This window comes from Eretmochelys imbricata, chromosome 10 (assembly GCF_965152235.1).
Source record: "Eretmochelys imbricata isolate rEreImb1 chromosome 10, rEreImb1.hap1, whole genome shotgun sequence".
NCBI lineage: Eukaryota > Metazoa > Chordata > Testudines > Cheloniidae > Eretmochelys > Eretmochelys imbricata.
Genome location: NC_135581.1, coordinates 31,980,284 through 31,994,879, shown reverse-complemented (window position 1 = coordinate 31,994,879; position 14,596 = coordinate 31,980,284). Strand labels below are relative to the sequence as shown.

Here is a 14,596-nt window from a genome sequence, read left to right as displayed (position 1 = left end):
TTGAGGAATATGGGGGATTGGAATGAGCCCTGCAGGTTTTACCTATGAACATTGTGGAGTCTCCTTCACCTGGAGACTTTAAATCAATATGGGATGTCTTCAAAAAATCTGCTCTAGCTCAATGACAGGTTTGATGCAGAAACTGCTGGGAGCAGTTCTTTGGCCTGTGGGATGCAGGAAGTCAGACAGAATGATCATAATGCCTGGCCTTAAAATCTATACCTATGACTCAGGGACACAAGGTCCAGTCCTCCACACAATGGACGGGAAGTCTAACTTATTCTCCTTGCTGGAAATTGACCCTTCAGGCAGTCCATGCATCAGACACATGCATGTGGACGCACTTGCTTAGATACAAGTTTCTTTTCAGTCATTGTCACGGGAGCCTACAGTTATTATTGGACTGTTCAAGCAGCCAGTCCTACAAGAATGCACATCTATTTGCTCCTAGTCCCTTACGCTGTCCATGCAGATTTGTCCACTAAGCCGATGCTAGTAAAGAAATACTTATGTTTCCCAGCCTGGAATTCTCATTATTTGTGCATTTCTCCTCTTTGTTTTGTGTACTGAAAGATTACACTCAAAACTACACTCAGTTACCTCGTTGCTACGCTTTCACTCAGTCTTAGTCATTTGGAATCAATGTAAAGTTGAATGCTTCCCTCTCCTTGAGCTGACTTGGCCAGACTGATATCTGTCTGACATTCCACCCACCAGAGCAGCTTTCGTAAGACATGAAGGTCTCAATCCTCCAATTCACCACCTTCCATCCATCCTCTGAGCAGTGTCAGGCATTTGGTAAGAAGATTGCTGCAACTGACACCTTTCAGGGTCCCTCCATTTCATCTGAATGATGGATTGGAATGACAGCTTGCACATGCCCAATGTTCTCTGTTACTGTACAGCCAGTTCTCTTTTGTAACCTACACTCACGTGTTGTTTTTCATGGCCTATAGCTTTAGCTACGCATTCTCAGTCATCATGTTGATTCAGATTTTTTCTCTCTAGCAATTCAGGAGACACTTTTGCTTTGATAGAATCCCAGAAGCCATTTATGGAAAAAGGATACTTCAAAAACTTAAACCGATATTCTGGCTGCTCAACCCTCTCCTCCCTTTGCACAGTATGCCAAATCACAGCTTTTAAAGCCATTGTTTCCTGTTGGAGACTCCACACATTTTATTAGAACAAGATTTTTTTACTTTCCTTATTAGGAGAGGAGAAAGGTAGAGGTTTTCCTTATTGGGGGTTAGGGACTTTAGTATTCCATTGTATTACATTCCTCTTCTAGTGCACCAGACAGCAAACCCACTCATTTCTAATCCCCCCTCCTCCTTACTCTCTCTTACCCTACCTCACTCAATTTAAAAAGTATATCTGAATGTAGAGGTTTTATTTGCAATTTGCCACACACTTTTAACCCTTGTTAATGTGCTTTTCTCTAAGGCCTCATCTACACGACACAGTTTTGTTGACAAAAGTCTGAAAAGCTTAGTTTTATCAGTAATAATAAAGTAAGGCTCTTGAAATATCCAGCGTGTGAAGTTTCTTTTCTCCTGGTGCAGAATGGGATTTTGGCAAGAAAACAGGAAGCCAAGTGAATTTCAAGACCACCTTGGACCTGACTTTAGGATGAGGTCTCAGTACCACTCTGCCTCTGTGGAAGTTCAACCTTAAGTACTTGGAGCTTACTGACTCTCCTAGCTGATGACAATTCTGAAAGCAAGAACATACAAGGAGCAGTCTAAAAGTGACTCAAAAGGAAACTCCATGAGGTTTAGAAGAACTAATTTAAGGTCCCACGTGAGCAACAGTTCTCTTGCTACTGGGAAACTATAACGTGGGCTTTTGAGAAACTTAGATACTGTCAGGAGTGAGAAGACCAAGCATGACTGCAATGGTGGGTGACAAGCCAAAACTGTGACCAGTGAATTGTCACACAGACACATACTCATAGAAGAACAATTGTTTACAGTTCTATAGTATCCTCTGAAGAACCCTTGGATGTGCACACCGTTTTAAGTAACACCCATTAACTGATTAGTTTTTCTGAGTATCCCTTCGCCAGTCTCTTACGGAGTACTTGTGGTGGCTTAATCCAATTATTTTCCAAAGTGACGTATCCCTTTTACTTATTAAAAATAAACGGAAGGAGCAAACCTGGAACTTGACTATTCATAATTTTCACTTCATGCATCTGAAGAAGTGGGGTTTTTTTTTTACCCACGAAAGCTTATGCCCAAATAAATCTGTTAAATTAAGGTGCCACTGGACTCCTCGTTGTTTTCATAATTTTCATAGTGTGTCAAAAACAACTGTCTGCATATTTAGCAGAGAGGTGACATTCAGGGCATGACAGGGTGTTCATGTAACACAATGTCATTTTCTACTGACAATTTGGGGACTAGAATGAGAACACATGAATAAATATGACCCAGTATCAATCAAATGGCCTGGTCTGGAGTAAGTACCAGCTATGTATCTACATAAGCACTTCACAATCTTTAATGTACCTATTTTCCCAACCCCCTGGGAGGGAGGGCAGGGCTATCACCCCCATTTTACAGGTGGGGAAACTGAGGCACAGAGCAGATAACTGATTTGCCCAGGAGGTCTGTGGTGGAACAGGGACTTGAACCCAAATTTCCCACGTCCCAGACTAGTGTCCTAACCGCTTTTGCATGATCCTTCCTCCCTCTTGTGAGCCAAATGTAAATGAATATTATTAAACATGGAAGGTATGATTACAGATAAATGAATTCCCCCCAAGCTTCCGACAAAAAGCCCAAGAAGTTCCCTGAATTGTACTCCAACAAAGTGATCACTGGGTGACACGACGGTGCCATTATCTCGGTAATCAGATGTCTAAAAGGACTGTATTTGCAATAAACCTGGGAACCTTCAGAAGATAAAACAAGTGGCAAACAGCACAGCTGGAAGCCTGTTTGATTCTGTCCATGAGGGGAGCATCTTACCAGAAGCTGACCTCTGTTTTTCACTTCGCAAACCCACCTGCAGTCGCTGGCTGTTAAAACCAGAAACACCTGCTGGTCATTACTTGGTTTAGATTACAAACATTCCCAGTCCATCAGACCAGAATAGTCCATGTCTCCACAGGTAACAACAAAGCAATACAGCTAAAAAGGAAACCGTAACAGGAATGCATTGGAGCTAGATTGGTCACATGCCTGGTATATCCCGTGTCAGCTACTTAACAGTTAGATATTCCTTCCCAGAATGAGTCATTCCAGCATCTAGGGCACTGATCTCTTTATGTAACCAAAGCCACAGCCTGGAATCCGAGAAATTAAATCTGCAGTCCATTCCAGCGGCCAGGAAATAGATACACAATGTCCCACTTTACTCCATGTCATGCTCAGTCTCCGTCCCAGGTAAGTTACTTACACACTGCTGTCGGTCAGCGACATGGTGTCTGCATCGCTAGACATGCTCTGCTGCTCACTGTCATTCGCACTGGTGGCTGGTGCCAGAGCATACCCTGTGTTGACATAGTAAGGGTTAACTGGCTCTCTCCACGGCCCATGCCTGAAAAAAATAAAATACAATACAATTCAGATGACAATCTTAATTTCTGCTACTACCTCAGGTTATTAAGTCTGAACCAGCAAGAATCTGCAGCTATTTTATTGGTTTTCTTCATATTAAATACAATAAAGGATCTTCTAGTAATGGCGGCAGAGGTAGCAATGAGAGGTGAGCTGCAAAGAACATAGGTTAATAAGTAGAAACAAGGTCCTTCACCAAAGGCTCTTATGTAAATTAAGTTGTCACGAGATAAGAGGGAAGATCCTTTCATGGACAGAGAATTGTTTAAAAGACAGGGAACAAAGGGTAGGAATAAATGGTAAATTTTCAGCATGGAGAGGGTTAACTAGTGGTGTTCCCCAAGGGTCAGTCCTAGGAACAATCTTATTCAACCTATTCATAAATGATCTGGAGAAAGGGGTAAACAGCGAGGTGGCAAAGTTTGCAGATGATACTAAACTGCTCAAGATAGTTAAGACCAAAGCAGACTGTGAAGAACTTCAAAAAGATCTCACAAAACTAAGTGATTGGGCAACAAAATGGCAAATGAAATTTAATATGGATAAATGTAAAGTAATGCACATTGCAAAAAATAACCCCAACTATACATACAATATGATGGGGACTAGTTTAGCTACAACTAATCAGGAGAAAGATCTTGGAGTCATCGTGGATAGCTCTCTGAAGATGTTCACACAGTGTGCAGCGGCAGTCAAAAAAGCAAACGGGATGTTAGGAATCATTAAAAAAGGGATAGAGAATAAGACGGAGAATCTCTTATTGCCCTTATATAAATCCATGGTACGCCCACATCTTGAATACTGCGTACAGATGTGGTCCTCTCATCTCAAAAAAGATATACTGGCATTAGAAAAGGTTTAGAAAAGGGTAACTAAAATGATTAGGGGTTTGGAATGGGTCCCATATGAGGAGAGATTAAAGAGGCTAGTACTTTTCAGCTTGGAAAAGAGGAGACTAAGGGGGGATATGATAGAGGTCTACAAAATCATGAGCGGTGTGGAGAAAGTGAATAAGGAAAAGTTATTTACTTGTTCCCATAATATAAGAACTAGGGGCCACGAAATGAAATTAATGGGTAGCAGGTTTAAAACAAATAAAAGGAAGTTCTTCACTCAGCGCACAGTCAACCTGTGGAACTCCTTGCCTGAGGAGGTTGTGAAGGCTAGGACTATAACAGGGTTTAAAAGAGAGCTGGATAAATTCATGGAGGTTAAGTTCATGAATGGCTATTAGCCAGGATGGGTAAGGAATGGTGTCCCTAGCCTCTGTTTGTCAGAGGGTGGACATGGATGGCAGGAGAGAGATCACTGGATCATTACCTGTTAGGTTCACTCCTTCTGGGGCACCTGGCATTGGCCGCTGTCGGTAAACAGGATACTGGGCTGGATGGAGCTTTGGTCTGACCCAGTATGGCCGTTCTTATGTTCACATTTTGATCGCCACAGACATGCCAGCAGTTTGGAGTCATAGTCACATGCGACTAGCACTGACAGCATGGAGCACTAAGGCAAAAAAAAGGGAAAGGCAGCTCTGCCTGCCTGGTGAGGGGCCAATGGGCACTGGCAACTATCACTTCAGTACCAACAGTGTGCAATATAAGTTGTCTGTGTTGCACCTCTGCTCAGTTCATTAGCATGACAAGATAGGTGCTGCCAACGTCTCACAGACTTAATGGAGTCTGTCAGATGTAGATGTAACAGACCAGGGCTCTGCCCAAGATTGGGCTTCACAGGACATTTGTCATTAACCATAGGCTCCTACATCCATATTTAGGCACCCAAACAAGTGCTCTTATTTCCAAAAGTGTAGCCCAGTGAGACTCAGACTGCAGCTCGTGAGCTGTGTGTGTCTCTTTAATGTGTCTCCTGTGGCTCCTTGCAGCACATGATATTAAAACACTGTGTCATTTAATTATTAACCAAAGTTTCTTAACCAATCAGGATGCTTTTACTATGTTATTAACCAATTCTATTACCAACTTGCACTGTTATTAACTTCTTTGCTGTGCGAATGAATATGAAAATATACATAAACTCAGTATTTCTCCTGTCATGCTGTTTAAATATGAATAGCACTATAGTAAATGAAACAATGAATTCACACTACCATGGCTCTTTTGGGTAATGTTTGTTGCTAATTTGGCTCCTGGACCACTGAGGTTTGAGTATCACTGGAGTAGCCAAAACTGGAAAACCTGAACTGCACCTACAGAGGTCACACATGCACAGCGTGTATCAGCTGAGCCCACTGTACTCTCCAGGGGCTCCTTGCATCCCACTCCCTCCAGTTTCCTGTGGGCCACCCTCCCATTCCCCTCTATTGCAGGGACTCCCTGCAACTCCCCCTAATCTTGCCCCTGCCAGGGGTTGTGTGTGCCCCCATTTCCTCCCATACAGGGGGTCCCCCCAAAAATCCATGACTATATGATTGTGTCCCTAGTTCTACACATAAAATAGCACAAAGAAACACTAAGGATCGTACCTGAGAGCGATTTCATAAAGTTTTCTTCTCCTATGACATATGTTTTGTGTCATCCCAGTTTACTAAACTCCTTTGAGTTTTCTACAGAGTAGGGTATAACTAGTATAACCTGTATTTTCTCTTTTACTGCTGACATATATGCTGAAAGCAATGGTATTTGGCAGATAAACCATGCACGTACATCTAAACATGGCATCTCAGATTGTTTATACATCTCAGAACTAGAAAGCTTCCATTTCAAGTGGTAATGTATTGTTTAAAAAAGGCCATTTTATTTACAGGCAACTAAAACAAAGTGATGGCACTGCATGAATTCTAGGACTATTCTGGAATTAGTAACAAACTGTCATGCAAATTTACCATCCAAGACACAAGATCTTTTTATCTACAAAAACAACAAGGAGGTCCGGTGGCACCTTAAAGACTAACAGATTTATTTGGGCATAAGCTTTTGCAGGTAAAAACCCCACTTCTTCAGATGCATGGAGTGAAAGTTACAGATACAGGCATAAATATACTGGCACATGAAGCGAAGGGAGTTACCTTACAAGTGGAGAACCAGTGTTTACAAGGCCAATTCAGTCAGGGTGGATGTGGTCCACTCCCAATAATTGATGAGGATGTGTCAATACCAAGAGAGGGAAAATTGCTTTTATATGAGCCAGCCACTCTCAGTCCCTATTCAAGCCCAAATTAATGGTGTTAAGTTTGCAAATGAGTTGTAGCTCTGCAGTTTCTCTTTGAAGTCTGTTTTTGAAGATTTTTGTTGAAGAGTGGCTACTTTTAAAGCTGTTATTGAATGTCCAGGGAGATTGAAGTGTTCTCCTACTGGCTTTTGTATGTTACCATTCCTGATGTCTGATTTGTGTCCATTTATTCTTTTGCGTAGACACTGGCCAATGTACATAGCAGAGGGGAACTGCTGGCACACAACGGCATATATCACATTAGTAGGTGTGCAGGTGAATGAGCCCCTGATGGTCTGGCTGATGTGGTTGGGTCCTCTGGTAGTGTCACTAGAGTAAATATGAGGACAGAGTAGGCAACAGGGTTTGTTACAGGGATTGGTTCCTGGATTAGTGTTTCTGTGGTGTGGTGTGTAGTTGCTGGTGAGTATTTGCTTCAGGTTGGGGGGCTGCCTGTAAGCAAGGACTGGCCTGCCTCCCAAGGTCTGTGAGAGTGAGGGATCGTTTTCCAGGATAGGTTGTAGATCACTGATGATGTGCTGGAGAGGTTTTAGCTGGGGGCTGTACGTGATAGCCAGTGGTGTTCTGTTATTTTCCTTGTTGGGCCTGTCCATGCATCTGAAGAAGTGGGTTTTTTACCCACGAAAGCTTATGCCCAAATAAATCTGTTGCTTTTGTGGATACAGACTAATATGACTACCTCTCTGATACTCGTCCTGCAGTAGGTGACTTCTGGGTACCTGTCTCGCTCTGTCAACCAGTTTCCTCACTTCCCCAGATGTGTATTGTAGTTTTAAGAATGCTTGATAAAGATCTATTTATCTGTTACTATGATAATGAAAAACTAATATTTCCCTCATCTGTCAAAAAATAGCCTCTCTCAAGCAAGTAGGCTGTGAAGAATTTTTAAGGCTGGTATCAAAGTTTTTAGTCCCAGAGTTTTTCAGTTCTCAGTAAGCTATTTTATGTAGAGAGAGTCCTGTGAGTCCTCTCCAGGAGTCTGGCAATCCATAGGCATGAGTACTCTCACTCTAAGCCCTCCCTTGAGATGGCAGGCCATCTTGCTCTTTTCCTAGCAAGCAACCTTTCCGGTTGTCAGTTTAAATGTGCGCTGGCAAAACCTTAGTTCTATATTCCATTAGGTCTCAGAACAGGTTTCTAGGGCAAGGAAATAATTTGAACAAGTTTGTCCTAAACAGCAAGACATAGTAAGTCACAATGTCACAACTCACATTTTCCATTTTTGCCCCCTGAATAATGGTCAGTTTTGAATAGTAAAGAAACACCACGGAGAATAATCCTTCTGTCAAGTTTGAAATGACAGTTGGCACTATGGAGGCAGAAATAACTTCTTACACTGGGGTGAGAACGATGGATAGGTCAGGCCTTCCCCACGGGCAAAGAGATGGATGCTTTTTTTGGGTAACCCAATTAAAATGTATCACCACCTTCTAGTGGACTCTCTTGCCAGGTACTCTCTTGGCTGCCATTAGAATTTTCCAGCAATACATTTAAACATAGTGCAGCCGTTTATAATACATTTGGGGACTACTACAGACAGTATGCCTTATAAAAGACAATTTGATTAATCGATTCCTCTTTCACATCAGCTGGTCATGTAAAATGGGCCCAAGAGAAGGAAAAGAATAAACCTTCCAGATTAATCCTATGGATACTACAATAATTGCCACATACTAGCCTGCAAGAGAGAAACAAAGCCCTTAACTTATTTTTATAGTTAAAATGCTCAATTTTGTCCATTGCTTACAAATGGCAGGGGCTGAATTTGTTGTAGGAACCCCATATTCCCCACACAGGTTCACACAATTCGGGGAAGGATCGCAGCTACCCTGCTGTTCCTGCACAGAGTACATCCTCGGGAAAAGCAACTCAGCAATATTCACCAGCTTCATCATGACACATTCTGATATGGCTGGGTAGGCATTGTGCGGAAGTAACACAGGAATAATAATTCTCTGCCACCACTACTTGGGGAAGAGTAGTGGGAAAGAGAGAAGTTAGTCTCTCTTTCCTTCAGCTCCCATACTCCCTGCACCTCCAGAAACAGCAGAGGTTCAGCTTGAGATATCACTCCTGCAGCGACCTAAAGGCATCATTTCGTCTGATGGCTGATGCTAGGAGAGCACTACCTGCAGGAGCAAGAACACAAGCAGATTTCTGGGGTGGAGGAAAAGATTTAAGGAGGCAGAAAACAAAAAGGAGTAAAAACATTTAAGGAGAGAGGAGGCAAAAAGCAGGAGTAGGAGACTGGCAGAAGAGGGTTGCTGGACCAATAACAACACTTAACATTAATGTGGGCTTTCCATCCAGCACGCTAGCAGCATTGCAGGAATTTGGGATCCATTTCAATGTACCACCCGCAGAGTCAATAAGAACAGAGAGTGCTACTCAGTCTCTCTCCATGCTCCTAGCAACTCCTCTAGTTGAGCAAGGAAGCCACGACTGCAAGCTGCAGAAGGGACGGTTCCAGTCTGCCTTGGAGAGATACATCAATCACTGCATTCATTCATTCGCTTGATACAAACTCTCAGCTCCCTCTCTTAGTCACACAGTTAGTGTGAAAGTCAAAAGAAAAAAAACTCCTAACACTTCTCTCATGGCCCCTGGAGCCCCACTGTTTGAAAGTAGACGGGTCCCTGTACTGGGCAAGGAGAGAACCAACACCACTCTCCCCCCCTCTTCTTTCAGTAGAACACCCCCCCAAATAAAAGTAAAATTAAAGAGTTGCTTGGCACTGATACAGAAAGACAAAAGGCAGTCCGCACCTCTGCAGCCCCGCAGAACACTTAAGAGGAATTCTTTGGGTATCCATTTGAGATGGTGGAAGGAATTCCAAAAGGATGACGCCAAACAGATGGGTGTCTTTGATTCCACTCAGTTCCAGAGGACTGAAGAAGATAAGCAACCTCCTATTAAAATGTACACAGCTGTGAACTTTCCATTGAGAATACAGAAAAGGGGTTAGTCCCAACTGTTATGTTTAGTTAAAATTATGCACTTAAGCATGTATACAGGAGGGATTACTTACAACTTAGCTCTGGCCTCTAATACTCAAACGTGAATGTAAACTCTGGGTAAGCATAAGTAAAGAGTATAGGATTTCAAAGCAATCATAACAGGTGACGTTACTTTTGAGGAATTCATCTGCACTCCATCCTTCTCTAAACGTTCTCTTGCCCTGACAACTCTCTTCAGCTGGACCATATCACTGGTTGAACAGTTCATGCTGTGCCTCTGAAGAACACTTGGAACAGATACGAATTAAAAAAACCAACCACAACTAAAAAACCCATGCAGTCTAACAATGAGGAACTGATCCTCTTCTCATTCAAGGAGATACTGCTACCTAAGGAGTACAAACTCACTCACACTGATTTTAAATTTCTGTTAAAGACACCTATGCACCAAATGCAAACTTATATTACCCCTCTGACAGGAGAGTGAAGGAAGAGGATTCAAACAAAAAGTTTCTCTTGATTTCTGAAATTACTTTTATCTCCGCAGCACAAGGAAAACACTGCAACCATTTCATAAGGACATACCAAACACTTAAACCTCAATCTTTCCACTGTTCAATTTCTAAAACAGTCACATACTGAACAATTAAAACAAGATTAAGGATCCAATGAACCAAACTTTGCAAAGCAGAGAATACCATCCTTAATTCAAGCTGTGATGGCATGGCAGGAATGAAGGTGGTAGGACTCAGCAATGGGGATGCTTCTGGCCCATATGCTCTTCTAGGCACACAGTTGAGATGTAGGAGGCAGTCAGTTTTGGCCGAGTGTCTCTGCTTCGGGAGATTGCTGCAGTGGCTATTATGACATCTAGATCAAGTCTCTCCCCTCTCCAACGGTTGATGGTCACAGAATATTTGCATGTGCCAAAGACATCTTGGGAAATCAGTAAACATCTCCCTAGGGCAGCCCTCACCCTCACCTTGATTAAATGCATATTCTACTTCTAAATATTAAACTGAACTAGACAGAAACTGTATTTCTTTGGATTAAGATGATCATGAGAGAGATCTCTCATACTCTAGGCAACGAATGCAGGATCTTGATATTATCAAATGCATTTGCTTATATGACAGCAATATTCACGGAGAAGAAAAATATTTGTGTGTTCCTGTAGCCAGTCTCCACTCTCCAAATATCACTTATTTTCCACTCCTAGAGCAGAGACAAAAATAGTGCAAACTAAGTGTACAATGCTCTCACTACTTCAGTTTTGCTAAACTTTGGAGCTTAAACGTGAGTGGCTAAACCCTGGTCTACACTACATGGTCAGGTCGATGCAAGGCAGCTTACATTGACTTAGCTGTCAATGTGTCTTCACTTAAATTTGGCTCCCGGCAACGTAAGTGCCCCGCTACGCTGAGTTAACCAAGCAGCACAGAGTCGTGGTCGGTGTAGTTAGGTCGATGCAGCGATAGTGTAGACACTGCATTACTTACGCAGACTGTTACTGGCCTCCAGGAGCTGTCCCACAATGCACCACACTGACCATTCTGGTCACTGTTGAGAACTCCATTGCCCAGTGGTCAGTTAGACAGGAAGCTGCCACTCCCCTTGAAAGCCTGAAAATTTTTGAAATTCTTTTCCTGGTTGGCCAGCTTGGTGAGTGCACCTAGCAGCTCTCCATTATTGAATGTAACTGCCCAGCTGACCATGCCAGCTACACACTGCAGGCATGCTCCTGCCTGGAGAACACGGGAAGTGATGGATCTCCTGGGTCTGTTGAGTGAAGAGGCTGCACAGGCACAGGTCTGATCCAACCTTAGAAATGTGGACACCTATGAACAGGCTGCTCAGGGGATGCAGGAGAAGGACGATGACAGGGATCTGCAGCAGTGCCGCGTGAAAGCTGCGCCAGGTGAACCAGTAGGCCAAGGAGGCCAATGATCGATATGGTGCTGAGCCACACACCTGCCGCTTTTACAAAGAGCTCCATGCTCATCCTCAGTGAAGACCTCCCCCTGCCCCCCAAGAGCTCCGTGGATATTTCCAAGTCACAGGCCTCTGTTGGGAACAGTGAGGAGGAGGAGTATGGGGGGCAGGCGACCAGGGCATCCAGCTGCATAGCAAACCAGGACATGTTTTTGACTCCACCACAGTCCAGGCAGTCCCCACAGTCCAGCATGGGTGAGCCTGATGCAGGGGAAGGAACCTCTCGTAAGGGTGCTGTTTGCTTTGAAATTACAGGGCTGGAACCCCCAAAGTAGCAGGACACATCTGCTGATTTACTCTATTTTACTTGTGCTCAAAGAGGCAGTGGAGTTGCAAGAGAGGCAGAGTTGCTGTCTGCTTTTCATTCCCTTTAGAGCAAGGCAGAGGGGGCCACGTGGAGCAGTTTGTTTATGTGCACTGGGATGTCCTGTGAATCCTCCATAGAGATCTCGAGGACACTTTCATGGAGGTACTCAGCAATCCTCTGCCAAAGGTTTCTGCCTGATTTCTTCTGCCACAGAAGGACACTTCCCCACGCCACTCAGCGATTACTTCAGCAGGCACCACTGCAGTATGCAGGCTAGAAGCATACGGGTCCAGGCAGCATCGGGATGCCAGCAACAGCTGTGCTCTCTCTGCCTCTGTTACCCTCAGGGTGAGATATCAGCTAAAATCACCACCGTCTGTGGAACACTGCCAGTACTCAGTGCCATTGGCCTATATTACTAGAATCATGCCAGTGAGCTATTCCCCAACCCCCCGCAAGGGACATAATACCACAGCTGGCGCTGTGACTGGCGCGTGCTCTATCAATCCCAAGAAGAAGTGATACTGTAGTGCTTACAAGTTTGGGGGAACAAGGGGAGTGAATTCAGTATCTTAAGTTTTGATTTCTGTCGTGAATACACTGACAGTGGTACCTGTGTGTGATATATCTTCAGCTGCTGCCATTGTGGCCTTCAGGGTCTCCCCCTCCACACCCGCAGAACGCCTGAGCCAGATAAGGAGGAGAAAGAAGAGGACTCGGGAGGACATGTTCCAGGAGATCCTGCAATCCTGCATCAGAGAATGAGCCTAGGGCCTGGAGGATCACCCCTACAGACAGCATGGAGAAGGACAGAGCAGAGAGGAGAAAGGCGCAGGAAAAGCAGCGGAAAATGCTTGTGCTTCTCAGAGAGCTAACAGAGATGCTGCAGACTCTGGCAGACCTGCAGGTTCAACAATCCCAGCCTCACCTCCTTCTGCAGCCATTAGAGAACTCAATATTGTAACCTCCCTACACTCCCCTCAACATTCCACGTGGCCTCAGGGGTCCGTGCACCTCCCTTACCGCTCCACCCGGGGGGGACATTAAAGACAATCACAGCTTCACAACATACACTGACCCGTGAAAGCCACAGTTGGCGTACATGTACCTGAAATGAAGTGTTCTTTCCCCTTAATAAATGAAGGGAACAGAATTTAGGAAGTTTTCATATTTTTTTTAATTGCCTGATTCATGTTACAGAATAAGATTCTATTTTTTGGAACAAAATTCACCTTTATTAGTTCACAACATGTGCTGTCTGGTGCTGAGCAGGTCTGACACCCACCAATTACCTGCCACTTCACTTTTTCACAGAACCCAGAACACCATTCACAGACAATATTTATACGTGCACTGACAGTGTCATATTCCTGCATACAGAGCAAACGCTACAAGATTTATAACCGGTTGCAAAAGAGCAAGGCCAGGGAGAACACATTACACCACCACACGCTACTCTGACTCGCTATTAACAGGGTCTTTCAAAGACTCCCTGAGCGGTATAGCTGTGCATTGAGTTCTTCTTATATCCCTGATATCTGGCTGTTCAAATTTAGCTGACAGTCACTCCACCTCCACCCCAGCAGAAACTTCTCCCCCTTAGCGTCAGACATTATACAGGACACAGCAGGCAGCTATAACCATTGGGATATTTTTCTCACTGAGGTCCAATCTTGTAAGTAAACAATGCCAGAGACCTTTCAAATGACTCAAGGCACATTCATCTGGTGAGCCTGTAGCTGAAGCGAACCTTGGTGCTGTTGAAATGGCCTGTGTACTACTTCATGAGCCATGGGAGTAAGGGGTAGGCTGGGTCTCCCAGGATCACTATTAGCATTTAAGTATCACCAACGGTAATCCGCTGGTTGAGAAAGAAACTCCCTGCTTGCAGCTTTCTAAACAGTCCTGTGTTCTTAAAGATGCGTGCATTATGCACCTTCCCTGACCAGCCCACACTGATGTCAGTAAGACGTCCCTGGTGATCCACCACAGAAACATAGCCCTTTCTGTTGATGTATTCTATGGCAGGGTGTGCTGATGCTAAAATAGGGATACGCGTGCCATCTATCACCCCCCACTGTTCAGGAACTCCACTGCTGCACATCCATCCACTATGTCCTGCAGCAGGAGGCAATTAATGGCTCTGCCCCTGTGGGGAATTTCCCAACTCCAAATTGATTTCCGACTGACCGGTAGCAATCTGGAGTTGCAATTATCCACAGTGCGATTACCACTCACTTCTCCTTTGTCAGTGTGGATCTTATTTTGGTGTCTCTGTATTGGAGGACTGGGGTGAGTTTGGCACTACAGATCCAGGAACATGGCCTTGGGCATCCAAAAGTTCTGCAGCCACTGCTCATCATCCCAAACCTGCATGACAACACAATCCCACCAATCAGTGCTTGTTTCTCAGGCCTAGAACAGCGCTTCACCATCTGCAGCTGCTCCATGAATGTCACCAACAATTCTTAATTGCTTCTTACTATGTCCCACAGCAATCTAGCCTCCAAGGAATTGTCATGTTCCCATCTGCTCCTCTTGTAGCTCTGCAAATTCTGCAGGGTCATGCACCCTGTGCTTACAAC

At 44.2% G+C, this 14,596-nt stretch overlaps 1 protein-coding gene across 4 annotated transcripts in view; it reads right to left on the bottom strand.

Moving 5' to 3' along the window:
• Window positions 1–14,596, bottom strand: part of AXIN1 (axin 1) — a 172,616-nt gene that overhangs the window by 78,147 nt on the left and 79,873 nt on the right. For all 4 annotated transcript variants that reach the window (XM_077827636.1, XM_077827637.1, XM_077827638.1 and 1 more), the window contains one exon: window positions 3,406–3,546. In XM_077827636.1, the coding sequence (XP_077683762.1) occupies window positions 3,406–3,546 (141 nt within the window). The remainder of the gene's footprint in view (window positions 1–3,405; window positions 3,547–14,596) is intronic.